The 26,998-nt window shown below is 59.4% G+C and overlaps 8 protein-coding genes and 2 pseudogenes across 8 annotated transcripts; 3 read left to right on the top strand and 7 right to left on the bottom strand.

Annotated features, from left to right (window-relative positions):
- Positions 1-35: 35 nt before the first annotated feature.
- On the bottom strand, positions 36-5,969 carry ACA1_121840 (serine/threonine kinase; the record flags this gene model as incomplete). The annotated part of the gene is made up of 19 exons (XM_004333428.1): positions 36-69; positions 152-475; positions 650-758; positions 843-1,136; positions 1,196-1,749; positions 1,809-2,170; positions 2,273-2,389; positions 2,463-2,568; positions 2,649-2,989; positions 3,142-3,208; positions 3,279-3,372; positions 3,571-3,829; positions 3,892-4,116; positions 4,185-4,297; positions 4,390-5,013; positions 5,054-5,153; positions 5,224-5,473; positions 5,558-5,607; positions 5,808-5,969. The coding sequence occupies 19 exons, from the start codon at positions 5,967-5,969 to the stop codon at positions 36-38; spliced, it is 4,185 nt and encodes a 1,394-aa protein (XP_004333476.1).
- A 618-nt stretch (positions 5,970-6,587) lies between these two features.
- On the top strand, positions 6,588-8,888 carry ACA1_121830 (carboxylesterase superfamily protein; the record flags this gene model as incomplete). Its single annotated transcript, XM_004333427.1, has 7 exons — positions 6,588-6,914; positions 7,045-7,313; positions 7,406-7,634; positions 7,740-7,883; positions 7,964-8,320; positions 8,432-8,586; positions 8,675-8,888. 7 exons carry the CDS (start codon positions 6,588-6,590, stop codon positions 8,886-8,888), a joined length of 1,695 nt encoding a protein of 564 aa, XP_004333475.1.
- Positions 8,889-9,483: 595 nt separating this feature from the next.
- Positions 9,484-9,784, top strand: ACA1_121820 (annotated as a pseudogene).
- A 237-nt stretch (positions 9,785-10,021) lies between these two features.
- Positions 10,022-10,447, bottom strand: ACA1_121810 (uncharacterized protein; the record flags this gene model as incomplete). The annotated part of the gene is made up of 1 exon (XM_004333426.1): positions 10,022-10,447. One exon carries the CDS (start codon positions 10,445-10,447, stop codon positions 10,022-10,024), a length of 426 nt encoding a protein of 141 aa, XP_004333474.1.
- A 1,972-nt stretch (positions 10,448-12,419) lies between these two features.
- Positions 12,420-14,655, bottom strand: ACA1_121800 (annotated as a pseudogene).
- Positions 14,656-14,861: 206 nt separating this feature from the next.
- ACA1_121790 (uncharacterized protein) lies at positions 14,862-15,637 on the bottom strand (the record flags this gene model as incomplete). The annotated part of the gene is made up of 5 exons (XM_004333425.1): positions 14,862-14,902; positions 14,948-15,040; positions 15,112-15,183; positions 15,274-15,437; positions 15,525-15,637. 5 exons carry the CDS (start codon positions 15,635-15,637, stop codon positions 14,862-14,864), a joined length of 483 nt encoding a protein of 160 aa, XP_004333473.1.
- Positions 15,638-16,049: 412 nt separating this feature from the next.
- Positions 16,050-19,535, bottom strand: ACA1_121780 (RNA-directed RNA polymerase; the record flags this gene model as incomplete). Its single annotated transcript, XM_004333424.1, has 2 exons — positions 16,050-19,179; positions 19,258-19,535. 2 exons carry the CDS (start codon positions 19,533-19,535, stop codon positions 16,050-16,052), a joined length of 3,408 nt encoding a protein of 1,135 aa, XP_004333472.1.
- A 757-nt stretch (positions 19,536-20,292) lies between these two features.
- ACA1_121770 (uncharacterized protein) lies at positions 20,293-20,913 on the top strand (the record flags this gene model as incomplete). Its single annotated transcript, XM_004333423.1, has 1 exon — positions 20,293-20,913. One exon carries the CDS (start codon positions 20,293-20,295, stop codon positions 20,911-20,913), a length of 621 nt encoding a protein of 206 aa, XP_004333471.1.
- A 182-nt stretch (positions 20,914-21,095) lies between these two features.
- ACA1_121760 (B-box zinc finger family protein) lies at positions 21,096-22,200 on the bottom strand (the record flags this gene model as incomplete). Its single annotated transcript, XM_004333422.1, has 2 exons — positions 21,096-21,964; positions 22,047-22,200. The coding sequence occupies 2 exons, from the start codon at positions 22,198-22,200 to the stop codon at positions 21,096-21,098; spliced, it is 1,023 nt and encodes a 340-aa protein (XP_004333470.1).
- An 845-nt stretch (positions 22,201-23,045) lies between these two features.
- ACA1_121750 (uncharacterized protein) lies at positions 23,046-26,700 on the bottom strand (the record flags this gene model as incomplete). The annotated part of the gene is made up of 11 exons (XM_004333421.1): positions 23,046-23,179; positions 23,293-23,474; positions 23,603-24,205; positions 24,281-24,521; positions 24,654-24,805; positions 24,910-25,027; positions 25,142-25,270; positions 25,351-25,519; positions 25,605-25,958; positions 26,039-26,079; positions 26,196-26,700. 11 exons carry the CDS (start codon positions 26,698-26,700, stop codon positions 23,046-23,048), a joined length of 2,628 nt encoding a protein of 875 aa, XP_004333469.1.
- Between the last annotated feature and the right edge of the window lie 298 nt (positions 26,701-26,998).

Genomic DNA, 26,998 nt, shown 5'->3' with positions numbered 1-26,998 from the left:
AATCTCTGCCAGGCTCCCCGTCGACACAAACTCGGTCACGATGCACATATTTGGTCGTCGCACGCAGGCCCCTGCTCACCTCAATGTCATCAGTTGAGTGTCGTGTCATTGGTCGTTGGTCGTGTCGTGTCGTGTGTCGGTGCTTGTGTACCGATGAATAGGACGATGTTGGGATGGTGCAGCTCGGAGAGGAATGCCATCTCTGCGCGGAACTCGAGCATGCGGCGCTCGTCGAGCTTCTGGTTGATGAACCGCTTCACCGCCACCTCGACGCCCTTCCACTTGCCCCGGTGGACCACGCCGTAGGACCCGATGCCGATCTGCCGGCCCACGGCGATCTCGTTGAAGTCGATGACCCACCGGCACAGGTTGGCCGACGTGAGGAAGCTGTCTTCCTTGAACTTCAGGCCTTCGCCCACCACCGTGTTCAGCGTCTCGACGTCCGTGCACCCGCTCTCCTCGGCGTTGCTCGCGCCTTCCGCCCGGGAGCCCGAAGTGATGCCACCGAAGAAGCGCGCCTCAAGGTTCTTAACCTTCAGCTCGTACACATTCGCGCCTGTTGCGCCCAACATATGTCAGCCGTTTCATGGCAATGTGTCGGGTGTGTGTCGTGTGTCGTGTGTCGTGTGTGTCGTGTGTGCGCGGTTACCCAAAGGAGCATCCGGCATTTCGAACTTGCCCAAGCTGATAAATCGCTTCTTTTCGTGCGCCAACTCGGAGTCTTGAATCTCGTCTAGCACCGATTGCGACAGCACGACCTGCACCACCACCGCCATCACCAGTGTGAGCCAAATAATACAGTCATAGAAAAAAAAGGTTAAATAAATGAAAGTGGTACGTACCTGGCCTCCGTGCGTGAGCGCGGTGATGCGCGCTGCGGCATTGACCACCGGGCCGTAGAACTCGATCCTCCTGGTCATGGGATCCCGCACCCTGCGCGGCTCGCCGAAGTGGATCCCCATTCGCACGCGCAGCCCGCGGAAGATCAGGCGGTCGTCGGTGTCTCCCCACTCCTCCGCCGCGCCCGGGTGCTCGCCCAGCGCGTCGGGCCAGTCCACGCGCAGCAGCTCCTGCTGGACCTCCACGCACCAGGCCAGCGCGTCGAGCGGCTCCTGGAACGCCATGCAGAACGAGCCCTCGCCCGACGTGGTCACCCCGGCCCGCTCCCAGCCGCCATCGCCGCCGCCGCCGCCACCGCTGATGCTCGACGTGACCTCGTAGCCGCGGTGCTCAGCGAGCAGGCCGCGCAGGAGGTCGTTGTGCAGGATCGTGGCCACGCGCATGGCCTCGGGCTGGTACTCCCACAGCGAGGCCGCCCGGGTGATGTCCGAGAAGACGATGGCGATCTGGCCGCTCGGCGGTGCCACGCCGCCCGCGCACATGGCGACGGCCGGGTCGAGCTCGGCGCTGGAGCTGGACCGATGCGACGATCGGCTGCCAGACGAGTAGGTGTGCGAGTAGGTGCCCGACGGCAGCGTCCACGAGGCGTCGACCTGGCGGGGAATGCGGGCCGCCGCGATGACCTCCGCGCCCGAGCCCGATGAGGAGGACGAGACGCCGGAGATGCTCTCGCCGGCCATGGCCCCGAGGCGGGTCATGATCTCGAGGAAGGTCGGGCGGATGGTCGGATCGCGGTGCCAGCTGCTCTGGATGAGGGCCAGGTAGTCGGGGTGCGCCAGCGTGGTGGAATCGGCCGGTAGCGGCGGTCGCAGGTCGTCCCGGATCACCGCCACCGCAATCGCAGCCGGGCTAGAGAGGCCGAGTTGCGCGTTAGTTACGTGTGTGTGTGTGTGTGTGTGTGTGGTTACCTGAGCCCGTCGTAGGGGATGGCGCGGGTAAGGACCTCCCAGAGGATGACGCCGAAGCTGTACACGTCAGTAAGTACGTAGTCGACATCGACGTCGGCCGAGTCGTCGAGAATCTCTGGCGCGGTCCAGTGAATGCTGCCCACCTGCGCCCCGCTGCGCTTCTTCATCTCCGCGCGGAACTTGGTGAGGCCGAAGTCGCTCACCTTGACGTTCCACTTGTGATCGAGCAGCAGGTTCATCGACTTGAGGTCGCGGTGCACGATGCCCGACGAGTGGAGGAAGTGCATGCCCTTGGCCGTTTGGTAGGCCATCTTGGCCTTGAGCACAAACGGCAGCACCGGGATCAAGTCGTTGTGAAGCAGCTGTAGACCACCAAAAAATGGCAAAAAAGAAAAGAAGAAAGAAAAAGGAAAGGTCAGACGGCATTCATGGGGACGCAGCTTGATACGGGGGGGGGGACGCACATCGAACAGGGAACCGAGAGTCATGTACTCCATCACGATGCACAGATGAGGGAGTGATGTCGATGCGCCCATAAACAGCACCACGTTGGGGTGCCGCAAGGCCGTCATTACGCGCACCTGCAATCCACACAGAAAGAAGTGAGTCCCCACACAACAAGAAGCTCTGTTTTAGCTATGACTGGTGTAGTACCTCCTCCCGAAAGCCACGCTCCATGTCTTTCGTGATGTTCTGGGCTGCGATCGTCTTCACAGCGACCTCGGTGCCGCGCCACTTGGCCTTCATTACAATGCCGTATCTGGAATCCATGACACGACACACGACACACACGGTCAGGGCAAACATCGGTAGAGCATGATATGTAGAAAGTGTGCGCACCCGCCGACGCCAAGCTGCTCGGCCATCTCGAGCTCTTCGAAGTCCATCTCCCACTCGTTGTGGATCTTTCTCCGCGACATGCGGACCGCCAGCAGGGCGAGGCACACGAGAAGCAGGAGCAGGATCGCCACGACGGGCACAACGCTGCCGAGCACGGCGCCCAGGACCGTGGCTGTCGAGTCTGAGCTGGAGTCGCTGACAACCGGCTGCTCGCAGTGTTTGCCGGTCCACCCAGCCCGACAGATGCACTTGCCGCTGGTGCAGTCGCCTTGGTTGTTACAGAACAGGCCGTTCGCGATGCAACCGTAGACCGAACTCATCGGCTCGCCGTCGCACTTTACCTGACCCACCACCGCGCATCCAGTCGGTGAACACGCAACCCATTTTACGGATAACAAGACACACGACACACACGACACACACGACACACGACACACGACACACGACACACGACACACGACACACGACACATACGTGACACACGAGGGAGTACCTCGGAAAGAAATTGTGTGAGGTCCGCGTCGCCGCCTGTTGCCTGGTTTGGCACAACTACCCAGTTTCTGGAAGACGCCAGCGCTGTCCAGTGAGCACGCGAAGCGAGGCGCAAAAGGGAACGGACTTGCTACGCACCGGACTGCGCTGGCATTGGCTGCAGGCGACTTCTGGGTCCAGTACACCCAATCGGCGACCGCCTGAGCCTTCAAGCAGTTGGACATGTTTTTTGCTCTTCAAAAACCCATCGACGAGACAACGAATGAGTCGTTCGTCCAAACATGGCCATGAATGGTGTATAGGAGTGTGTACCGCATGAAGAGCCTATGCACACGGACCATTGGCCACACACCAGTGCTCGCGCCTGCAATCAACGCAACATCACGTTCAGTGCATGCCCGTTCGGCAAAATGGAGAAGGCAAGGCGGACCGGGAGTCTGGGTGCTGGCGGCGCTGCTACTGGCGTTGAGCGCGGCGATCACCGAGGTCTGGTCGGCGGTCAGTGTGTTGGCGTTCATGCTGAGCCGACCGATGGCCAAGCCCCGGACCGCTCGGAAGGCGGACAGCTCGCCTATGGCGAAGCTGCCGTTGTTCTTGTTCATAGTCGATCTCTGGGCCGTTGAATTGGCCACTACCCAGGACGCATTTGAGAACACCGGGAGCGATTCGATGGTGGCATCTTCCTGGACCTGATCGTGAAAGACAAGGTGAGAAAAGTGAAGGGCGTGTGTGCACGACGCGTAGTGCGTACCTGCAAGGCAAAATCGCTGTTCTGTTCGCGGAGCGCATTGATCCATAAGCGATTGACGGCGGGCCGGTTGTCAAAAACGACGATGATGGCCAGGCGCGGCAGAGTGAGGCCCGGATTGAGTGTCGCTATCGCCTCGTCATCCCAGGACGTGGTCTTATTGAGCATGATGTCCGCCATCAGTTTGAAGCTGAAAACCAGCGGCTGGGTGACATTGATTGCCGATACCTGCAAGTCAAGCCAGGTCAGAGCCACCACATTTATATGATGTAAATGAGTCTTGCGCTTTCACGTACGTGATAGGCGGGCACCACGGCAGAGGCGACCAGAGGAATCGAACGAAGATCAGGTGCCCTGGCAAGCTGACTTTGGGTCGGCATCTCAATCGACATTTCAAAGTCGACCACACCTGCGGCGCGCACCAGACGTTTGTCAGCCCGAGCACTCACAAGAGTAGAAGGAAAGAAAAAGAAAAAGAAAAGACTACAAGCGTCACGGTACCGTTACTGATCTGCTCCAGCGGCATCTTGTGATCGTCGGTGTAGATCTTAAGGATGGTGTCGGTGTTCGAGTAGCTGAGCGACCAGTCGGTGTAGATCGGCAGCCCCGCCGAGCCCAGGCCCAGGAGGTAGGCCGTTGGGAGGGCCTGCTCGCCGTTGCACGTCACCTGGCCCATCAGATCGATGAGCTTGCTCCGGTAGGCGAAGGCCAGCGGCATGTAGCCCATGTCCGACACCTCCTCGATCGCTCGGTCGTTGATCTGCGTCCACGCGATGAAGTTGAGCAGCTCCTTGATCGGCGTGCAATCGGCGGTGGTGACGTGCTGCGACAGCGCCAGGAAGGTGATGAATGGGATCGGCCACGAGTCGTTGCCCGGTCCATTGTAGAGCGGGGTTTCGAGTTCGCCTGTGGTGCGCCAATAATCAGACAAAGAAACGATGGTGATGGTGATGGTGATGGTGATGGTGATGGTGATGGTGATGGTGATGGTGATGGTGATGGTGATGGTGATGGTGATGGTGATGGTGATGGTGATGGTGATGGTGATGGTGATGGTGATGGTGATGGTGATGGTGATGGTGATGGTGATGGTGATGGTGATGTTACTTACCAGCTTCCACAGCGCTGTTAAAGTCGTTCATTGCGCTTTGCACAGAGGCCGTACTGGGCATCACGATGTTGCCGGCGCGGTTCTTCATGGCCGCATAGGTCATGGTGTCGGGCACGTCCTCCAACCAGTAGTACGTCATGCTGTACGTTGTGTTCTGCAAAAACACAAATCCAAGGCATGAGACGTTGGGGGCCAACATATGTTGGGGTGGTGGGTGCACGTACGCGCACATATTCGAGCCGTTCAGGATTGTTCCTGGTATAGTAAGCATGCCCGGTGATGGTGGGCTTCATGTTCTCGAACAGGTTTTGGGCGTCTTCGAGCTCCTGCTTGAACTGCGTGCTGAAGTTGGACAGGGCGTCCTTGAGCAGGAGCACCGTGCCGGCCGTAATGTTCGGGTAGTACGTGAGCTCGATCGGCGCATCAGGCAGGTCCGCCCCTTCATTCAACTCAGCTAGTCGCACATCGTTCCAGCTGCATCAATTAAATCGAATCAATAATCTGCAGACTACAAACTCTCAATCTTTTCGCTTGTGAATGAGGAGTGAAGTCTCGTACTGCGATATATTGCCACACCAGATGAGCGCCAGCGTCTCGCCATCCAGCACCTGCGATGAGGCCCAAAGTAATAAGTAATGTAAACGAAAAACAGAAAAACAAAAAAAAGATAATAACAAAAGATAAATATTATATCAATTAATTGCCTGTCACGTGTGATTGGATCGTAACCCGATCTGTGTAAAAACGCTAAGTTCGCACAAGGAGGGAGCGAAGGTTACTCCGTGAGTGAGAGTGATGTGGTGAGTACCAGCTGGGTGTTGTTGAGGGAGGGCAAGTTGTAGACCATGACGAGGGCGGAGCCCACCATGGGCAGGCGGTAGAGGCCAGCCTCCACCATGCCCGCGGTGAACTTGGAGTCCACCATCATGAACTCTATAAGGCCATCCTGATAAAGATCGATGGCCTCCATCACCGCCACACCCTCCCACTCGATATCCACCGAGTCTCGGTAGAATGGGTACAAGCGGCTGAGCTTCTCGTAGAACTTGTTGGCGCTGGTGCCCCCCTTGCCATAGATTGTGGTGGCCTCTGTTGCCCAGTGCACAGAGAAAGAGAAAGAGAACAGATGAAGTAGTCCATACTTGACAAGTAAGCGAGGGGCAGAGAGAAGAGGCTGCACTCACCTGCACCGAGCGAAAACAGAGCAAACAGAAGTCCAAACCAAACCTGCCGTGCACGACCGCGCGTCATGTGGCTCTCGCCTTGAGCCTTGGTGTGTTCCCTTCCCTGCGGCCACCGAGCGAAGCTGTTCGTTGCTCGCATTCCGGCGCGGCTTCCTTCCATGTTGCAACGACACGGGGCGCTTTACATCGGTATGTGCGGGCCAAAATAGACCGTCTCATGCCATCGACCAATGCGCAACTGCCAATCTACTGTGAACGTGGCACTGCAACTCTGGTGTCTGCACTACCGTGAGTTCGGGCCAGCCCATTTAAACAACTCGGTGCTAGCGTTCTTTTTTCCAAACATACTCGCAACCTCACCTTTGTACCGTACTATCTCTACTGTAATACTATTCACGACGATGATGGGCACACGCAGCTCGTCAATCGTGCCTCTGTGCCTGCTGGTGCTGGTCGCTCTCGTGGCCGCCGCTTCCGCCCTTGGCCCCATCGCCTTCACGGGCCAGGGCGTCATCCAGGGCAAGTGGGCCAACCAGGTCCAGCAGTTCCTGGGCGTCCCCTTCGCCGCGCCGCCCGTGGGCGAGCTGCGCTTCAAGCCGCCCGTGCGGTCCGACTCGTGGAACGGCGTCCGCAGCGCTACCGCGTTCGGCCCCAACTGCCCTCAAAACGGCCTGGCCGGCGTTCAGCCGCTGCCCAACCAGAGCGAGGACTGCCTCTACCTCAACATTTGGGTACATATCTGTTTTTTTATTTGTTCGTTGCAACGTCTTCTTTCGTTCTTCTTTCCGTTGCTTTGTCGACAAATTTGTTTGACAATGTTTCTCCGTGATTGGTTGATCACCACCCGATCTTGCCCGATAGGCTCCTCTGCTGGCCAATGCCGGTAGCAACCTGCCCGTGATGGTGTTCCTCCACGGCGGCGGCTACCAGACCGGCTCCGGCGCGCAGCCGGTGACCGACGGCTCGGTGCTTGCGGCCACCACCAACTCGATCATCGTCACGGTCAACTACCGTCTGGGCCTCTTGGGCATGCTCGCCCACCCGGCGTTCCTCGAGGAGACCGGCACCTTCGGAAACTACAACATCATGGATCAAGTCCAGGCACTGCGCTGGGTTCAGGAAAACATCGGGTTCGTTCTCATTCTTTTTCTCGCCAGTCCGGACCTAAACTTGTGCCGGCATTTTGAATTGTATTTCTAATCGGTCACTGACTGCACACCAGGTTCTTCGGTGGTAACCCGTCGGCGGTGACCCTGGCCGGCCAGTCGGTGGGCGGCATCAGCGTGGCGATCCACTTGGTCTCACCCCAGTCGCGCGGCCTCTTCCAGCAAGCCATCATCGAGAGCGCCGTGACTAGCAGCCTCACCAACCAGAGCTACGTCGGCGCGCAGGGCAACACCCTGGTCGCCGCACTCAACTGCAGCACCTCCTCCAACGCTGCCATCCGCGCCGTACTGCATTCCTTTCTTCGTTCTTCGTTCTTCTTTCTTCTTCGTTCTTTTAGCTCCGATTGCCTTTTTCCATGCTCTGACCTTACCATTGGCCTGGGCCACCAGTGTCTCCGCGCCGCCAGCCCGGCCACCCTCCTGAACCTTCAGAGGACTGTACAGCCCGCTCCGGCCAGGCCCTCGGTCGACGGCATCGTCATCCCCGACCAGCCCCTCGCCCTGCTGCAGAAGGGCTACTTCGCCCGCGTCCCCGTACGCAATCGGATCATGATTTGGGCCAATCTGATGGATCACTAACCACCGATCATCTGCATGTGTCGGACCAATTGCAGGTGCTGGCCGGCAACAACCGCAACGAGTCCACCGTGTTCCGTGCCAACGCTCTTTCGTACTTCAACGGCGTGTACCCGATTAACCAGACCTACTTCAACCAGTTCATCAGCAACGCGGCCCAATTCGGCCCCAACTTCGCGTCTGTGGTCGACCAGCTCTACCCAGCCTCGTCCTACCCGACCGTCTTCGCCCGTCTGGCCGCCATCGAGGGCGACCGCGACTACACGTGCCAGGTGCGCCACTACCTGGACCTCATGAACGAGGCCGGCGCTTCCGACCTCTACCTCTACGAGCTCCGTCGTGCTCTGCCCTACACCAACCCGCAGACCTTCCTGGGCTCGTTCCACTCGACTGACGTACGTTGCCTCTATGACCCACCACGGCGTACGATGCGACCTTTGTCTAATAAAACTGGACACCCGCCACACGCACCACCGCATACGCACACGCACACGCCCACGTGACAGTTGAACTACATTTTCGGCACGTCGTGCATCAGCGACTTCTGGCCCTACGGCCCGCCCACCTGCCTCACTGGCACCGCCCCCCAGTTCTGGGCGGCGGGCAGCGTCGACTACCAGCTCTCGCGCCAGGTCATGACCCTCTGGGGCAACTTCCTCTGGTACAGCTCTTGGAAGCCCACTCACCAGCATGACCCGCCTACTTGCTAACTTACCGCACACGCACACACGCGTCGCACACGCACACAGGAACGGCACTCCCGGTGCGTTCTGGCCCACCTACGACACGACGACCAAGGCCCTGCAGGTGATCAACGTCAACCCGTTCCTGCATGTCGAGTACAACCTGGCCTCGGCCCAGTGCGCCTACTGGGACAACCTGGTCGTGTTCTGCGGCGACGGCATCTGCAACAACGGCGAGAACCGCGTGTCGTGCCCGAGCGACTGCAACACCTGCCCGTAAAGAAAGAAAGAAGTTCGCCCTCTTTTCCTCAGCAGTTGGTCATGGATCTCAATAAATACTGATGACTGGGAAAACAGCTGTCCGGCTGCCTGTCCTCAAAGATGTAAAGCAAACAACTGTCCGTGTTAGGTGTCGGTACCAGCAGTTTTGTATCAGCGGTGATGAGGGAACCACTGCTGGCGACCAGCGAAATCGATGTCGAAATCTGCCCCGCCAACCACCAGACCAGGTGCTGGCCCGTCGTGCTTTCCGAAAAGACGACGACAAAAGCCGCAACCTGAAAGTCGCCAGCTGGAATTCGAAAATTGAAGCGCTGCACCAGAAGATCCGTTCTCTGCAAGCAATCAATGAGGAGATCATCGTACATGTGGAAAAGCTCCACGAAGTACTCCACTACGTCCTTGAGGACGGCCTGGTCCGATCGATCTGCCATGAAGCAAGCGAGTGGCTATGGTCAGGGACGTGGCGCTGGGCCTGACCTATCGCACTAAGACATCTGGAGGGGGATCATCCACCACAACATCAAGTGGAGTAACATGCTGGTCGACGACCAGCACTCAAGGTGGGGGACTTTGGCTTCGCGACGGCCAAGCAGATGAACGTGACGCAGACACCGGCCTGGACAGCACCAGAGGTCTTCACCCACAAGACGGGAGGCTCGCCCATCCAGCTGCTGCTCAACCGCCTCGGCGCGCACCGTATCTTCATGATCAAGCAGGACGAGAATATGCGTATGCGTCATGTGGGAGGTCCTCACGCTTCCCTACAACGAGAATACCGCCCTCAACGTGGCACTGTACGTGGTCAACGGTGCCCGACCTGCCGTACCCTCGAACGTCGACGACCCCAAATACGTCAAGATCATGAAGAGGTGCCACGCCAATCCCATGAAATGACCGAAAATGAGCGACATTGCACACTACTTCAACTCTATAGCTGGAGGCGACGTCCTGGGGCCATGGTGTACGTGTTGCAGTTGCCCACCGCAGGCGCAAAGTAAGGATATCAAACGAAAATTGTCAAGACGAGGTCCATGCTAAAGGGGTGTCTGGATTTATTTGGCCTATTTTGAACTTAACTCCGTAAATGCTGCTGCATGCACGCTGAAGGCAAGAAGGGAGCGGGGGGACTTCTTAGAGCTGGGACTCGATCTTGTTGCCGGTCTGGTTGACGTTGACCCAGGGCTTCTCCTTGTGAATGGTCACCAACAGGACTCCCTCGGGGAAGGAGGTCTCGCCGGGGCAGTAGGCAGTACCCTCGCTGGTGACGACGAACTTGATCTTCTTGGCTGTGATCTTGTCGACGAAGGCCTCCTTGTACATCTCGTCCTTCTTGCACAGCTTGATGATGTTGTCCACGAGGCCGGTCAGAGTCTGGTTGATGACCCTGCCGACGAGATTGCCGTCATCCTTCAGGGCCTCGTGGATGGCCGCTCCGTCGGCCTCGAAGGTCCAGCCGGTGGTGCCGGTGGCGTCCTCCAGCTTCTTGATGACTGCGGCGTGCAGGGGCTCGGCATCCTTGAGGCTCTTCCTGGCGGTGAGGGGCAGTTGGGTGGCCATGGTTGGGTGTTGTTGTTGGTGGTGGTGGGTGGTACTGTCCGGGTGGGTGCGGCCTTTTATGTGGCAGGCTGGGGAGGACTTCACTGAACCCTAACCACCAACTCCTGGGAGAATAGAATCCTATTCCTGACAGGCAATTTTTCTTGTTGGCTACTTTATCCCCTGAAACCACCACATTTCTCCGGTACCTCCTTTAACTTCAAAGTCTGACCAGCCCACCCGCCGATATCATCGTTGGCCATGCAAACGGAGTTGTTGTTGTTTTCTTCTTGCCAAAGGCGGCCGCGACGACCCGCGTGAAGGTGGCCATCGTCGGTGCTGGAGCCGCAGGCATCGGAGCCGGTTACAACTTCCACGAGAAGGGCATGGACGACTTTGTCATTGCGGAGGCCCGAGACCGAGTAGGAGGACGCTTGCACTCAGTTCAGGTAAACAACTAAGTTGTTTCCCCTATGATCAATGACGAAGCACCGCTTATGATCTTCATCAACATCAACAACAACAGTTCTTCAACCACACCATGGACTTGGGCGGTGCCTGGTTCCAGGGCACTAACGGAAGTCTCCTCTGGGAGCTCAAACAGTACGTTTTTACCGCTTCGCGATTAGAATCTACTCTCCTCCACTTCAACAGACTGCCTGCCAAAGCACGGGGAAGCTGCGGGCGCCACAGGCTAGACCTTGGCCAGACACAATTGGTGGCAGTCTCTACGAAGCACTGAAGACAGGTGGCGATGGCGGTTACGTCGGCAGGGTCCATCATCCTGGCCCCGGCCTGGTGAAGATGTGCAAGCGGGACGGACGATGTAAATTACGAAAAAGATTAGATTAGGGTCATCCACAGGGAGAAGAAGCCCTGGCACAATGTCATCATCCACAGACGGGCAACAACAAGGTCTTGGCCCAGCTTTTCGCCCAATAAACACCCTAAGGGTCCATCTGGAGAAGTTCGCGTTGAGCCGGCTGCTGGGGACAAACAGCTGTTGTTAGCCCCCGTTTTCTATGCTTTATTCACAGCACAGAAGGATTGTCGTAGGCGTCCTAATGTTCCTCCAGCTGACAAGCAGGCATCTTAACTTGGGGCCGAGATTCATCCCGCACGCAACATTGGCGCAGACAACAAGGACAGTCACTGCTGGTAGGTAGACGTGCGGCTTTATTCTCTTGCTGAAAAACGAGTGAAACTGATGTCGTCAGCGCTAAGTCGCCCGTGATGCCCATCGCGAAGTAGAGCCCCGAGCATGGGCAAAAGCTGGTCGAATGGTATGAGAAAGGGTGGAAGCTGCTCTACAAGGCCTCGCTCGACGGCTGGGCCAGCACCGACTTCCACTCGCCATCTCAAGCGCAAACCCAGGCTCCTGTGGCTATGCGGTCTCAGAACGGCGGCCGTCGCACTCCGCCTTGCCTTATGGCTACCGGACACGACGGGGAAGGGCCAAAGCCTCTTCACTGGCAGCCAGAACTTCCAGGTGGCCAAGGTCGAAGTCTTCGCCCAGCAGTAGCGCACCAAAACCACCTCCACCTCCACATGCGCACCAATCAATCACCGCTGCTTGAACAACAATAGAGCCAGTGCTCGCGCACTCTTTGATCACAACTTGTGTTGGGGCTTGAGCTGGCGTATGCGCCGCTAGTTGGGGCAGGTGGGCGTGTGGACTTCGCCGCCTCCAGTGCCGGTCAGGGTGCGGGCGGCCACGTTGCCCACAATCTGTAAAAGATGCGTGACGATGCGGAACCATAACGCCGGGAACGGAGCGGAAGGAAGGAAGAAAGAAGAGAGCGGGTGGTGCACTCACCTGAGCGTTTCCGACGATGATGTCGGCCAGCGGAGCCAGGAGGTTGCCGTCCAAGTTGAAGGCGTTGACATGCACGACAGTCGAGCAGATATTCCACGTGATCAACCTCGAGGAAACCCCACCTACCTTGCATTTTACAAAGAAGGAGGAAAAAAAGGAAAGAAAAAAATGGTCTCATTACAGTTCATCGTCGGCGCTTGGCCCGAAGTTGACGTTGTCGAGACGGGCGCTACTCTGGCGTCGTTGCCACCAGGCCACCACAAGCGCTGCGACGATCACGGCCACCACGAGCAGCACCGCCACGGGTACCACCACCGACACGGCCACGATCAACGCCAGGTCTGAGTCTCCGCCTCCACCTTCTTTGTCCTTGCCCTGCACGAGCAGCCCCAAATCTGTTCCCATCGCCAGTCAGCGTGTGTTGTGTGTGTCGTGTGTCGTGTGTGTCGTGTGTCGTGTGTGCTTTTGCTGACGCTTGCGAGAAGCGTACCGGGATCGTAATACAGCGATGAGGCGAAGTAGGGGAACTCTAATGTCAACGACGAGTCGGTAGCGTTGGCCCAAAACTGTACCTCCACCGTCTGGTTGCCGCCATCGACGTAGGCAAAGTCCACCAGCCGCACCACCGTGGTCACGTTGGCCAACGCGCCGCCCTGGCCCTGCAGCTCGAGCGTGGTCATGTTGGCTTGCGGCGTACCGGGGCGCATCACCACCTCGCTGAACTGCGGGTTCAGGGCCAGCTTGACCCTCAGCCTGCTGCCGTCGTCGCGCCACGGCCAGCCGGTCACCGACAGCGACAGCTTGGCCAGCGATTGATCGACCGTGAAGGTGTACTTGCTGCTGCCGCCGCCACCGCCGGCGGTCGCGTTCGACGAGCCGTTGGTTGCGGGCGGCGCGTAAACGACCGAAGTGTTGCGGTCGAACAGCAGGACTTCCAATTCGAGGCTCCCTGAAGACGTCGATGCTGACGACGCGAACAGGCCCGTGGAGAAGCGGAATGCTTGGAATGCAACTCCGGCGTTATCGCTCACCGCCCAGCGGCCTAGCGAGAGCGAGTGGACATTCATCACATTTCAGTCTAAGACTCATTATGCGAAGGACCACTTGTCGGGGTTATGCCGCGTACCTGAGCTCTGAATGTCGCTCGCTCGTACGACCGACTGATCGAGGCCGTCGATCTCTTGCACGTTGCCGACCGAGAAGGCCACCTGACCCTCTGCCGAACTTTCACCTTCGCACATTCAGGCGTGATTAGAACTATGACATTCCCTATATGCTTTCGCACTGTCTAGTACCGGAGGGGGCCAGGCTGAACACTGGGGCGGTGGCGTTGACCGTTAGCTCGATCGGCACGAGGGACGACTGATTGGAGATGATGACCGGCGCCGCGGGCGGCGGCAGCGGGGCGCCCAGCACAGCCGTCGCCAAGTCCTTGGCGCCCACCAGATAGAACGAGACCGCGGGCATCAACTCCACCGTGTCACCTACGTTCAAGAAGCGGATGCACTGAGGATATCCTGTGGTAAACAGAAAACGACATAACACACCCAACATTTTAGCTCCTATGTCAGCGTATAGAGCATTTTTAGCTCCTATGTCATCGCACGCATAAAACCGCATATACGGTGTGGGTACCGGGGCCGATGTCGCACGACTCGTAGCTCTCGGTGGACGAGTTGAGATTGAGGGACAGATATGAGGCGAGCGGCGCGGAGGCGCGGGCAATGGCGACAGCCTGCTGCTGCGTGCCGGCCGGAATGACGAGTGCGGTCTCCTCGAACTCAATCACAGGCAGCGGTATTACGCAATTCGAGGGACCTGAGGGTGCAAGGCTGAGCAAGATACGCAGGAAGTGAGCGGCTAGTCCGGGGCGTGTTCGTACCAAGATAGGGCTCGGCCAGCGTGATGTTGGAAGGCGGAGAGCAGGCAAACATGGTTCCAGGCCTTGCATAGGCGAGCTCGATTGTGCTGTCCCCGCCAAGGTTGAAATCTGGGTGATAGCGGGCCTTGGTGTGATTACCAACCACAGAACAGTAATTTTCAATATGTGACGGCACAAGTTAGAAAGATGCGCACCGGTGCCGAGGCCGGAGAGACTCAGCCGGCCCTGGAATACCAGAGAGCTCGCGCCGCTTGCTGTCACGCTGTCCACCCCTTTGTGTGTGGTGAGCATACATCAGCATTCCAGTGTGGTGACGTTATGACCACACGTACCTCCACTCTCTATGGTTACCGTGCCCGCAGCCGTGAATTGAGACCCGTAGGCAAAGATGCCTTAAGACACCACCCGACCCCCCCACACAGGAGATCAGATGGTGCACACTATCACCGCACTTTGGGCCTAATTGCGCGTTTGCTGGTTTGTTGTACCAGCGGCGGAGGCGACGATTTTAAGCGGCCCGTTGAAGTTCATAGCGCCGTTCGCCAGCTGAATGCCGGTGCCGTCTGGCGTGTTCGTGACGTGGAGGGACTTGGTTAGACTTTCCAATCCTTCAAGACGAGAAGACTTGCCAATTTCCCAGTACCTGATTGTATCTCGACCTTGGCGTTGCTCTCCCACGAGCCTCCGACCCCGTTATGGTAGATGCCTGCGTTTGCTGGGAGGGCCAGGGATCGTAATTAGGGCACCCGGTTTCTTGCAGCGAAGAGAATGTGGTGATCTGCGCGCTATCTAGAGTCTCAACCAGCTTTGCTGTGGGACGTACTGGATCCCTGTGTATGCAGCACCAGGGGGCCATTGGCCACGACGTGGCCGCCCAGGCCGAGTTGCATGGCGTTGCCGGTCAGTTGTGAGTCACCTAACGACGCAGCGAAGGACGAAGAGGTCAGACCGATCACTGCAAGCAGTGCGTTTCGATTACTCGCGTACCTGCGGTGCCCGAGAACACCGTGACTGTGCTTTGGGTGGTTAACGTTGTCGCGATGACATGGATCCCGACTCCTGCGCCACAGACGATGGTTGTCGATGAGTCAGACTCTGGGTCTCTGAGTTCGGACCGCACATGAACGAAAAAGAACGGCTCGCACTTACGGTCATCGTGGGCGGTCGAGTTGACGACGACGTTGTCCAGCGTGGCGTTCTTTCGAACCTCGACTCCGCCCATGAAGGTGACGTTTTGCAGCAGCACATTCTCGACGAGCAGCTGCAGCGGCTGCACCGCCGAGAAGACGATAGCCTCCGGCGGTCCCGCGCCCCTGCAAAAGAACGAAAACAAGAACGAAAACGAAACGAAACAATAAACAAATACATTTTGAGAAACACGAGGAAAGAAACGGCCGAACCTGATGGTGAGGGAAACCATGTCGGACTGGATGGTGTCGTTTGCGAACGTGTAGACGCCCGGGTGGACCTCGAGCACGTCCCCATTAATCGCCGCGGTGATGGCCTGCGACATGAGGTAGCAGGGTATCACTCCCCCGGTGCAGTTGGGGTAAACCTTGTAAATACCAACCGCCCCCACCGACACTTTCGTGGGTGATGTAACATAAAGTGAGAAAATAGTTGAGTTCACAATAAAAAAGTAATATCACCTGTACAGCTTTGAGTAAGGGGGCATACCAAAACTAAAGTAAATCAAGAGGAAGGCAGCCAGCAGCGTTCTCATGGTCCCCTTGCTCTTCTGCTCCAATGGTAAAGGTGGTGCTGGTCCGTTGGGGTCAAAGTGATTTTTAAAATAAGGCCTTTTGTTTATTGGCTGACTGTATTAAAAAACTGAAAAAGTTGCACACAGATATCGGTGGCTGTGGAGAGGTAGAACAAGAGGCTGGAGAGGTGGTAGTGTAGGGGAAGAGAAGAGCGCTCCTTCTTTAAGGGCACTGGGGGAGGTGGACCTCGCCACTCCCGGTGCCGGTCAGCGTGCGCGCGGCCACGTTGCCGTTGATCTGCGCGTTGGTGAGCGACACGTCGGCCAGCGGTGCCAGCAGGTTGCCCTGGAAGTTGAAGCTGCTCACGCTCACGCTCGTCGCCGAGCACACGTTCCACGTCATGCGCCCGTTGGCCACACCCCCGATGTTCAGGTCGAATCCGGAGAACTCGACGTCGTCATCGCCGATCACGTTGACCACGACCTGCTGGACGGCCGAGGCGTCGTCGAAGGCGAAGCTGATCCACGAGGCGGCAGCGAGCTGGGCGGTGGTGATGGTGAAGGTCTGCGAGGCGCTGTCGGAGCCGGCGAAGGTGATGCGGTTGCCGGCGCCCACGGTGGCGGCGGTGCCCTCAACGCTGCACAGCGAGCTGGAGCCCGAGGCGAGGTCGGAAGCGACGGCGGCCAAGTCGAGGCCGGTGAGCGCGGTGATGTCGCCGGCGATGGCCTGGCCGTTGCGGAACGACACGCCGGTCACGGTGGTGGTGTTGGCGGTCACAAGGTTGCCGCACTGGATCTCGCCGGTGACGTCAACGTCGGCGCCCGAGGCGATGAGAGTGGCCTGGTTGGCGGCATCGCCGCTGCAGGTGAGCCTGGTGCCGAAGCCGAAGCTGCGCGCGAACACGCTGCCGTCGACGGCCACCTTGCCCCACACGTCGCCGTTGATCATGTTGAAGGCGAACTCCTTGTCGGCGTTGCCGGAGAGGAACACGTTGTAGGCCGCCGCGCCGCTGAAGAACGAAGGCGGGCACGACGGCGACGGAGCGATCGAAGGCTGGGGGGTCGACACGATGGGGGGCGAGGGCGAGGAAGAGGGTGAGGCCGAAGGAGATGCCGACGCGGAGGGCGAGGGCGAGCTCGACGGGGACGACGATGCAGAGGGCGACGGCGAGGCGGAGGGAGAAGCCGAAGCCGAGGGCGAAGCAGACGACGAGGGAGAGGGCGAGGCCGAGGCGGAAGCCGACGGGGAAGCCGAGGCCGAGGCCGAGGGCGAAGCAGAGCTGGAGGGCGAAGCCGAGGGCGACGCGGAGGTAGAGGGCGAGGGCGAGGGCGACGCGGAGGTGGAGGGCGAGGCCGAGGTAGAGGGCGAAGCCGAGGGCGACGCGGAGGTGGAGGGCGATGCCGAGGCAGACGGCGAAGCAGAGGGCGAGGCCGAAGGCGAGGGCACGGGAGTGGGGCACTCGGGCACGTGCACCTCACCGCCGCCGCTGCCGCTCATGGTCTGCGCGACCACGTTGCCCACGATCTGACCGTTCTCGACGATCAGCGACGAGTTGAAGGCCAGCAGGTTGCCCTCCAGACCGAAGCCGCGCACGGTCACCTGCTCGGCAGAGCACACGACGTAGGTGATGTAGGCGCCCGGCACGCCGCCGTTGTTGATGCCAAAGTTGGTGAAGGTGAGGTTCTCGCTACCCACGATGGTCACCACCACGCTCTGCACGGCCGACGCGTTGGGGAAGTTGAAGGTGGCCGACGAGGCGACGTTGATGTCCGACGCGTTGACGGTGAAGGCCTGCGAGGCGTTGGCCGAGCCGGCGAACGAGATCTCCCTCCACGGCGACACCGTGGCGGGCACGCCGCCAGCGGCGCATAGGGCGTTGGCGGTGGCGTTGAGCTGCTCGGCCTCAGCGGTGAAGTTGACGCCCGTGATGTTCTGCACGCTGCCCAGCACAGGGCGGCCATTGGCGAAGCCCGGCAGGGTGACGATGTCGGCAGTGTTCTCGGCGACGAGGGTGCCGCACTGGACACCGCCGACGAAGTTGATGGACGAGTCCTCGCCGGCGACGATGACCGACGCGACCGACGCGTTGCACGGCACGATGCGCGAGCCGACGCCTAAATTGATGGCGCGCAGGCTGCCGTTGGTGGCCACGCGGCCCTCAACGTCGCCGTTGGTCATGTCGAAGGTGTAGTTGGCGCCCTCGCGGCCGAGCAGGAACACGTTGTAGACCGACACACCGGAACCGAAGAGGGGCGCCGGGCAGAGGGGAGTGGCCGAGGGCGAAGGCACGGGCGACGCCGAGGGCGACGGCGCCGGGGTGGAAAGGATGGGCGACGTCGACGGGGCGGCCGAGGGCGAGCTGGAGGGCGAAGCCGAGGGCGAGTTGGAGACCGACGGCGAGGGCGAGTTCGAAGGCGAGTTGGAAGCCGACGGCGAGGGGGAGTTAGAGGCTGACGGCGAGGGTGAGCTCGAAGCCGAGGGAGCGGGGGAGTTGGAAGGCGAGCTGGAAGCCGAGGGCGACGCAGACGACGAGGGGGAGGCCGAGGCCGAGGGAGAGGCCGAGGTCGAAGGAGAAGCCGAAGCCGAGGGCGAAGCCGACGACGAAGGCGAGGCCGAGGGAGAAGCGGAAGCCGAGGGCGAGGCCGAGGACGACGGCGAAGCCGAAGCCGAGGGCGAAGCCGACGACGAAGGTGAAGCGGAAGCCGAGGGCGAGCTGGAGGGCGAAGCCGAAGGCGAGGGCGCGGGAGTGGGGCACGTGGGGACGTGCACCTCACCGCTGCCGGTGCCGGTCAGCGTGAGAGCCACAACGTTGCCGAGCAACTGCGCGTTCTGGATGCTCACCGTCGACGAGGGCGCCAGCAGGTTGCCGTAGAGGCCGAAGTTATTGATGGTCACGGTGGGCGCCTCGCACACCACGTAGGTCACCAGGCCAGAGCTCACGCCGTTGAGGAAGGTCTGGAAGCCGCCCATGTTGATGGCACCCGAGCCCACAATGTTGACCACCACCTGCTCGACTGCAGAGGCGTCGGGCACGGTGAGAGTGAGCGACGACGCGACGTTGATGTCGGCCACGTTGACGGTGAAGGCCTGCGAGGCTCCGCTGGTGCCCTGCAGCGTGATGGCGTTGCCCGACCGCGTGGCGCCAATTCCGCCGGCCGAGCAGAGCGACGAGGCCTGCGCCTGGAGCTCGGTCTTGGCCGCGGCAAAGTCGATTCCGGTGAGGTCGGACACGCTGCCCTGCACCAGCTGGCCGTTGTTGGCGAAGCCGGGCAGGGTGACGATGGTGGCCGAGCTCTCGGTGACGAGCGAGCCGCACTGCAGACCGCCGGAGAAGCTCACCGACGAGCTCGCTCTGTTGAGAAGAAAGAAAGATCAAGTCAGCACAACAGAGAGAAGACGAAGGCATTAGGTAGGCAAGTAGTGGTCGTACCCTCCAATGATGACGGTAGGCGTGGAGGCGTTGCAGTTGCCGAGGCGAGTGCCGACGCCAAAGTTGACGGCGCGGAAGTTGCCGTTGCTGGCCACGCGGCCCTCAACGTCGCCGTTGATGAGATCGAAGGTGTAGCCGTTGGCGGCGCTGCTGCCGAGGAGGAACACGTTGTAGGCCGAAGCCGAGCCGAGAAGCGAAGGCGGGCAGGTCTGCGCGGCAGCGAAGCTGGCGCAGAGGCCCACGAGGACGACGCACAATGCGACTTGTGCGCTCTTCATGTCGTTGATGATGGTGGGGTTCTACTACGTAGGGAGCTGAACTGACGGTTGATAGGACTGGAACTGAGCTGAGTTGTAGAGAGGAGCGTGTGGTGAGGTCAGTTGAGCGCTGTGTGGTTGAGAGATGAAGATAATGGATGGGACCTGTACCGGCCCTTTAAATACTTTGAGCGCGCCACCTCCACCAGTCTGCTCTCCCTGGGATTTCATCGTCACCTCCCACTCCCTGCCCACAAACGCGGAGGTTGTCAGAGTTCGCGTCTGCCGGCAATGGCCCGCAAAGCGCCAACTCCAGCTGATCCAGCCTCCTGTTCGTTCAAGCTCCCAGGAATTCCCCGACCCAGGCCACCTCCACAGCCCGCACCAGCGGTCTTATCGCGATGAACACGCGTGCCAGCCTCAGGTCAAGAGTTGGCCTGTAGTCTCTTTGGAATTTCATGGTATTTGCTTTATCTGGGTTAATTTTTTGGATTTGCCCCCCCCCAAAGCTAAAGCGAGGTTGAAGAGTTACTCCGTACGGCGGAACGCTGAGGAAAGGGTGCGTGCCGGCGTCGACTTTGCGGCGATCTCGTCCTCGCTCGCCACTGCAGCTGGCGCTTCTCTTGCTCAAAGCCCTTTGGGCTCGGCACTACCACTTCTCTCTGACGTTATCCTTCATTAGCTCTTCGCTGAATTTGTAAAAACCGTCAGGATATATAAACGGTAATGAACCCAATATTTTTGCTTTGCCTTCTTCTCGAGAACCAATAACAAGAAGATGAAGGCGCTTATGCTGGTGCTGGTCGTGGTCTCCTCTCTCTCGCTTCTCGCTGCGGCCTCCCCGAGCGGTATTCCCCACCAGTTCCTCCCGGGCGGCTCGCTACAATCATCACTCCGGCGCTCCTGCGCCCCGCTGTGCTGGGAGCAGTACGATTCGACAATTGACCTGCGCGAGTACTACCGCCTGGACGGGTGCCACCAGTTCAACGTGACCCGCCAGTCCAAGCGCAACCCCATGTTCAACGGCTGGTCGCTCCAGCCGGTCGAGTCAGTGAGCCCGGGGTACCTGTACCGCAACTCGTGGACCGACTTCTCCCTGGGCGACGACACCTTCGCCTTCCAGTCGTGGCGCAACCGCTGGACCTGGACGCCCGACGCGTCGTCGATCGTCCACACCTTCATCTACCAGTCGGCGGCCCAGCCGGCGGCCAAGATGGAGGTGTTCGACACCGTGGCCTTCACGTCGACGGTCTACCGCGTGCACAACGCCACCTTCATCGCGAGGGAGACGACGCAGACCACCCAGGAGATCCCCTACGCCGGCCCGGTCAAGCAGGACACCACCCACGAGACCAGCTACTTCCCGCGCCTCCTCGAAGGCTGCAACTCTGGCCAGTGATCCAGCACAAATGCTGCACAAACGCCCACCCACCGCGCCAAGGGCAACGTACGCTGGACAAGGCCCTGCATGTGTGGTCGAAGAGATCAGCTCAAGACTTTCTGGGGTCCAACAAGTTGTGATTGAAAGAGTTGGCGTGCTTGCTCTATTGTTCTTGTTGCACGACAATAGCATGTGGTGCGCTACTGCAGGGCGAAGACTTCGACCTCAGCCACCTGGAAGTTGCGGTTGCCGGTGAAGAGGCTTTGGCCCCTCCCCGTCGTGTCCCGGTAGCCATGGGGGAAGTTGAAGTTCGACGCCGTGCTGGCGTTGGCGTTGGTCGCGATGTAGAGGTCTTGGCCACCAAACGTCGGACCATAGGCCGCATGCCCGAAGGCAGCAGAGGTTGCGCTTGAGATGGCGAGTCTTGTTGGAGGGATGCCGTGTGGGTTGGCCAGCGTGAAGAGCGACGCAGAGGGGCATGTGATGTAGTTGCCCAATGAGTTCCACGACTGGGCGAGGTGGCCGCCAAAGATGTGGCCGCCGGTGCAGCGCACCACCGTCACCGTGGCACCCTTGCCGTCGCATCGCGAGTGGAAGTCCTTACAGGCCCAGCCGTCGCGCGAGGCCTTGTAGAGCAGCTTCCACCCTTTCCCATACCACTCGACCAGCTTTCGCCTATGCTCGGGGCTCACGATCGACCCACCAGCGAAAGACGGTTGGCGGAACTGCACGCCATCGAGCTTCAACCCATCGAGCAGGCGGTTGACCTCGGCGACGCGTGCGGCGAGCTGGTCCTGGCGCGAGATCTGGCTCAGGGTCTTCTCCTCGACGGCGCCCAGGCTGGTCTGGATGAGTTCGAAGTTGTGCAGGTACTTGGCCAGCTCGGTCTGGGCCTTGGCGTTGCTCTTGTCGAGCAGCTCGAACTTCTCCGCGATGGCGAACAGCTCGTGGTTGAGGCGCTTGAGGTCGTCCCAGCGCGTGGCCTGCCAGTTGGGCTTGTCGTTGAACACGTCCCAGATGTCCGTCACGAGCTGGACCTCACACTTGAAGTCCTTGAGAATGTCCCCCACTGTGTGGCCACCCACGTGAGGCATTATTCGTATTCATATAGAAATAAATATTTCATTACTGATTCGGGGGGGGGGCCAAACCTTTGACGGTGGAGGATACTTCCTCGAGGACCAGGCCGTCGTCAAGGAAGGCGAAATAGTCGTAGTGGAGCACTTCGTGGAGCTTCTCCACACGCGCGATGATCTCCTCATTGATTGCGTGCAGAGCACGAATCTTCTTGTGCAGCGCCTCCATTTTCGACTTCTTCCAGAATAGAGGTCCTCCAAGTCCAGCTGAACACACGGACTTTGTTACATGCTTCCGCAGCTTTTGTCTCGTCATTACCCCAAAGGCCCAATGTTGCTGCAGAAAAAACAGGGTGAAGGTCAAGGTACACACTGGGGGGTCTCCTGCATTTGCAGGGAACCATTTGGGAGGTGGGCCACATTGTCCTGCACCCTGAGTGCATAGATTGTATCATATCAAGCTCACCCCCTGCCCATGGCTGAGCCTATCTCCTGGCCAGGTGGGCACTTGTAGGGTAGCAGTTTCAGTGAGTCCCATGGGTACATGCAGGCACTGCTACTATGCCAGAAGTGGTGGCCAAACTTTTACACGCCAGCAATAATTATTCTATTTTATAATTAATTTATTATTCCTATTTGCACGAAACCGTAAACGTGATGTTCACCTTCGTTTCGCACAAAGTTGGAAAACTTTTTACGCCTCCGTTTTTTTGCAAAACCAAAGTACCTGTCGGTTTTAGCTCTTTCGTCGGCGCGCGGTCATGGACTGGGAGGACGAGCCGTCGGACCTTGACGTGTGGCTCACGCTCCACAAGATCACCGACCTGCGCTCCACCCTCCTTTTGAATGGGTTCCTCACTCTGGATGTGGTTCTCGAAATCGACGGGCAAGATCTGGACGCGATGCTTTTCGCCCTCAGCATTGTTGTACTTTCATCAAAGAAATACGAAAGAACTGTGACGAGCGCAAAAAACACGGAAAAAACTGTTTTTTCTGCATTTGTGCGAAAAAAAAGGTGAACATCACGTTTACGGTTTCGTGCAAATAGGAATAATAAACACAAGTTCTGGGAGACTAGGAGGAAAAGAGGGAGCCAGACTGCCGCTTGAACCCGCTGAAGGGCAGCAGGGTCTTCTTCTTCTTGCCGCTCGGCGTACCCATCTCCGTGCTGTGATGCCGCGACAGCACGCCCGTCTCGCCCGACGAGCCTGATTGGCCAAAAGATTAAAAATAAGTGTCTGGAAAGAGAAGAATGCTACGGGTCGTGTGCGTGTGCGGTGGTGCGTGTGCGGAGGTGCGTGTGCGTGTGCGTGCGACGAACCAATGCGCTGCAGGAGGGAGTCGTCGTCGAGAGGGAAGAGGGCCTGCTCGAGGCCGTTCATCTGCTTGGCCATGAGCTCCCACATCATCTGTATCTCGGTCCATTCCTGCAGCGTCTGCTCCGTGGTCTTCTTCATTTCGTTGTTGTCGTTGTCTCGCCGCAGCAGCTGCAGCTGCAGTTCCCTGGAGAAACAACCCACATTCCACATCAGTCTTGCACACGCACCACAGCACACGCACCACCACCACCACCACCACCACCACACACACACACAACACACCGCACACAACAGAAGAGGGTGTTGAGTTACCGTTTGGCCTTGATTTCCTGCTGCAGTTTGAGCTTGATGAGCCGGAGCTCGTCCTCGATCTCCTGATTCTTCTGGCGCTGGTCGGCGATCATGAGCTTGAGCAGCGACTTGGAGGGCTTCTCGCTGTTGGCCCGCCGCTGGTGCTGCAGCAGCACCTGGTGCGGCGAATTGGGAGGCAGATCGCCGCCGCCGCTGCCGCCGCCGTTGCTACTACTGCTGCGTCGATCGAGCAGCACCTCGCGGATGGCCAGGCGCCGACCGCTGCCGCCGCCGACGTCGATCCGCTTACGGCTGCGCTGGCGCCAGTTGACGAGCTGAACCTTCTGGCCGTACTTGGTCATGACGTACTCGTTGATGACGTGTTGCCGCTGCTTGAGCGCCAGCACAGTCTCCTGGCCCCGGAAGCAGCGGTCGAGCAGGTTGTAGAGCTTGGCCGCGAACAGGGCCTTGTTGTTCTTGGTCAGCGCCTCGATCATGCGCTCGCGCAGCGATGCAAAGACAAAGAAGAACAGGCTGTCGTCGTTCCACTCGTTGCCGCTCTGGAACAGCGCGCCCAGGCGCCCGCCTTCGCTCAACGTCGTGTCCGCGGACGCCGCTGACGCCCTTCAAGTGTGTGGAATGTGCAAAGGAATGTGGTGGGAATGATGTGGAATGTTAAGAATGATGAGGAGTTGGAACCTTGATTTCTTAGATTTGGCCGACTTCTTGTTGTCGCCCGAAGAGCGGCTGGAGAGGGCGGCGACGAAGTGGCTGGCCCGTTCTCGGAGCTGAGCGACGGCTTCGTTTGAATCCGGGTGATGATTGAGGAAGGCCAGCGGGTCGTCCTCGTCCTCGATCGTGAATCGAGAGGCCAGGCACGACAAACCCTGGCCCACGATGTGCAAGAAATGCCGACCGATAAAGTCCAACGAGTAACCGTCTGATGACACACACCACACGCAACACACGACACGACACGACACGACACGACACACGACACACGACACACGACACACAACATAACGAGGTTGGCGGTGCGCAACCAAGGCGGGGTGAGGTGAGGGAGTGGTACCGGCGTTGAAATTGGGGACGGAGGACTCGCAGGTGGTGAAGGCGGGCCGCAGGAGGCAGGAGAAGAAGAGGCGCGCGACGATGAGCGGCGCCAGCTCCTGGTTCAGCTTGGCCATCTCCGCGTGCGCCAGAATGAGCACGAACCGCACTTCTCTGCACAGAGACACAGCGCACTCGCTTGTGAGTCTCTCACCGCGAAGAGTTAAGAGTGCAAAGAGCGAAGAACGAAAAGAACGAAAACGATGGCAAGGAAGTACTGAGGAATGATGGGGGCGGAGGCTGCCAGTCCTTCGAGGACCTCCAGCAGGCACTCGAGAATGAGCTCCTGCCGCATGAAATCGCCGGCCGGAAGCGCGATGGCCTCCAATCGTTCCTCTATTCAGTGCATGATCGGTCAGGCGAATGTGTGCGTGTGCGTGTGCGTGTGCGTGTGCATGTCCTTGTGCGTGTGCGGCGCGTGCGTGCGGTCGTGCGCGGCGTGTGCCGCACCTGTGGTGAGTTTGAGAATGATGGGCCGCACGCAAGCGCCCAGAAAGCTCTGCGAATGCAGCATGAACCAGCTCGTGAGCACATGGGTCGCCATCCCCGCCCGCAGCTCGAACCAGCTTTGGCCGCGCACTGTGTCGGCGACAAAACACTCGTGAGTGGCGTGAGCTAGGCTGTGGCGTGGCGGTATTTGAGGAATGGAACGCGGGTACGCTTGGAGCACATGTCGATCTCCCGCTGGATGGCCCACATGAGGAGGTTCTGGTCGCGCCCGCAGCCGTCAAAGACGGAGACGAGCGCCGCGGCGAGCTCTGGCCTCAGCGCCGATGGCAGAATCTCTTCCATCGCATTCACTATCTCCAGGCCCGGCGACACCAGTAACTAAGGTAGTAGACGCACCTCAGATCAGACCACACGGCACACACGGCACACACGGCACACACGGCACACACGGCACACACGGTACCCGATGAAGTTTTTCTTCGGGGCCGGCGTCAATCGGAGTGAAGAGCTCGCCGCCGTGCAGGGTGTGGTACCGCGAGTCGTCGCGCGTGGCCATCTTGCGCAGGTTGAGAAAGGGCACCGACCCGGCGTCAGCGCCGCTGCTGCTGGGCTCGCCGCCGACGGCCAGGCGGCCCTGTCGTGCAGCGGGGTGCGGCGAGCCCGAGGCCGGCGCCGAGTTGGAGCAGGCCACGGAAAAGGCCCGCTTGCGTGGGGTGGACTCGCCGTCGGCCGCCGCGTCCGCGGTTTCGTGGGTCGGCGCCGACACGTTCAGCTCCGAATTCTTCTTCCTCGCGATCGCCAGCGGAGCCATCAACGACTAGCCCGCCACAATCGTGAGCACATCGTGTGTGCGCGTGCGGTGTGTGCGGTGTGCGTGCGTGTGCGGTGTGTGCGTACCTGTCGAGGAGACGGCGAAGGCGACAGCACATTTCCTTCCCCTGCAGTATTTAAATTAAATCAAATTACAACTTTCATTATATCCTATCATTTATCTAAATTAGGAATAATGCAATTAAAAATATTTAAAGCGATAAAAGAAGAGAGGACGTGGTACCCGTCTTGGACCGCACTTCGAGGTCGCGTGACTTGCGCTTCTCGAAGGAGAGCCGCTTGAGGAAGCTGGGCGTGCGCTCCCGCTCCCTCCCGCCCTCTCCCCAGCCGCCGCTTTCCCTCAGCACCTCCTCCGCGTCCTTCAGCACCACACTCGTGCTCCGCTTCGCCGCCACTCCCACCGCCGTCGTAGTCGTCGTCTCCGCGCCACCATCTTCCGGCGCCGGCCCGACATGCCCAGCCGGCGGCTGCGGCTGGTGTGTCTGGAGCTCGTGGGAGAGCTCGTCGGCCTCCCAGCTGCGGCCGCGCTCGCGGTCGGCCTTGTCCTTGGTGCGCTTCTTGCGGGCTCGCGGGCTCGACCGCGCCGCCCGCCCCGCCCGTCGCTCCTCCTCGGGCGAAGTTGGGGCCGTCGAAGTGGATGGACCGGGGTCGGCGGAGGCGGCGCGGAGGCGGGCGGCGAGGAGAGGGTTGGTGACGACGACCATGGCCTCCTTCCCCGCGCCTTGCATGGTCGTCCGGGAGCAGAAGAAGAACGAAGAAAGAGAAGGGGGGGGGAAGAACGAAAGCGACGGAAAACGGAAGAAGAGCGAAAGCGAAGACTCAAGGGGGAGGAGAGCAGATAAAATGGGAGTTGAGAGGATGGATGGATCGATTCAGACGGAGGGGGGTGTGAACAGCTTGGGGACGAACAATTAAAATTGGGCGCATGTGTTTGGCTGGATACCGCGATTCAGGTGACGGGAGCCCGAAAGAGGCATATTTTACATTCCAAGCTTTAAAAAGAGAAAGGAACGAACTCACGAGGCT

The sequence above is a fragment of the Acanthamoeba castellanii genome, assembly GCF_000313135.1.
Source record: "Acanthamoeba castellanii str. Neff unplaced genomic scaffold scf7180000084682, whole genome shotgun sequence".
In the NCBI taxonomy this organism is placed as follows: domain Eukaryota; phylum Discosea; order Longamoebia; family Acanthamoebidae; genus Acanthamoeba; species Acanthamoeba castellanii.
This window is presented reverse-complemented; position numbering and strand designations above follow the sequence as displayed.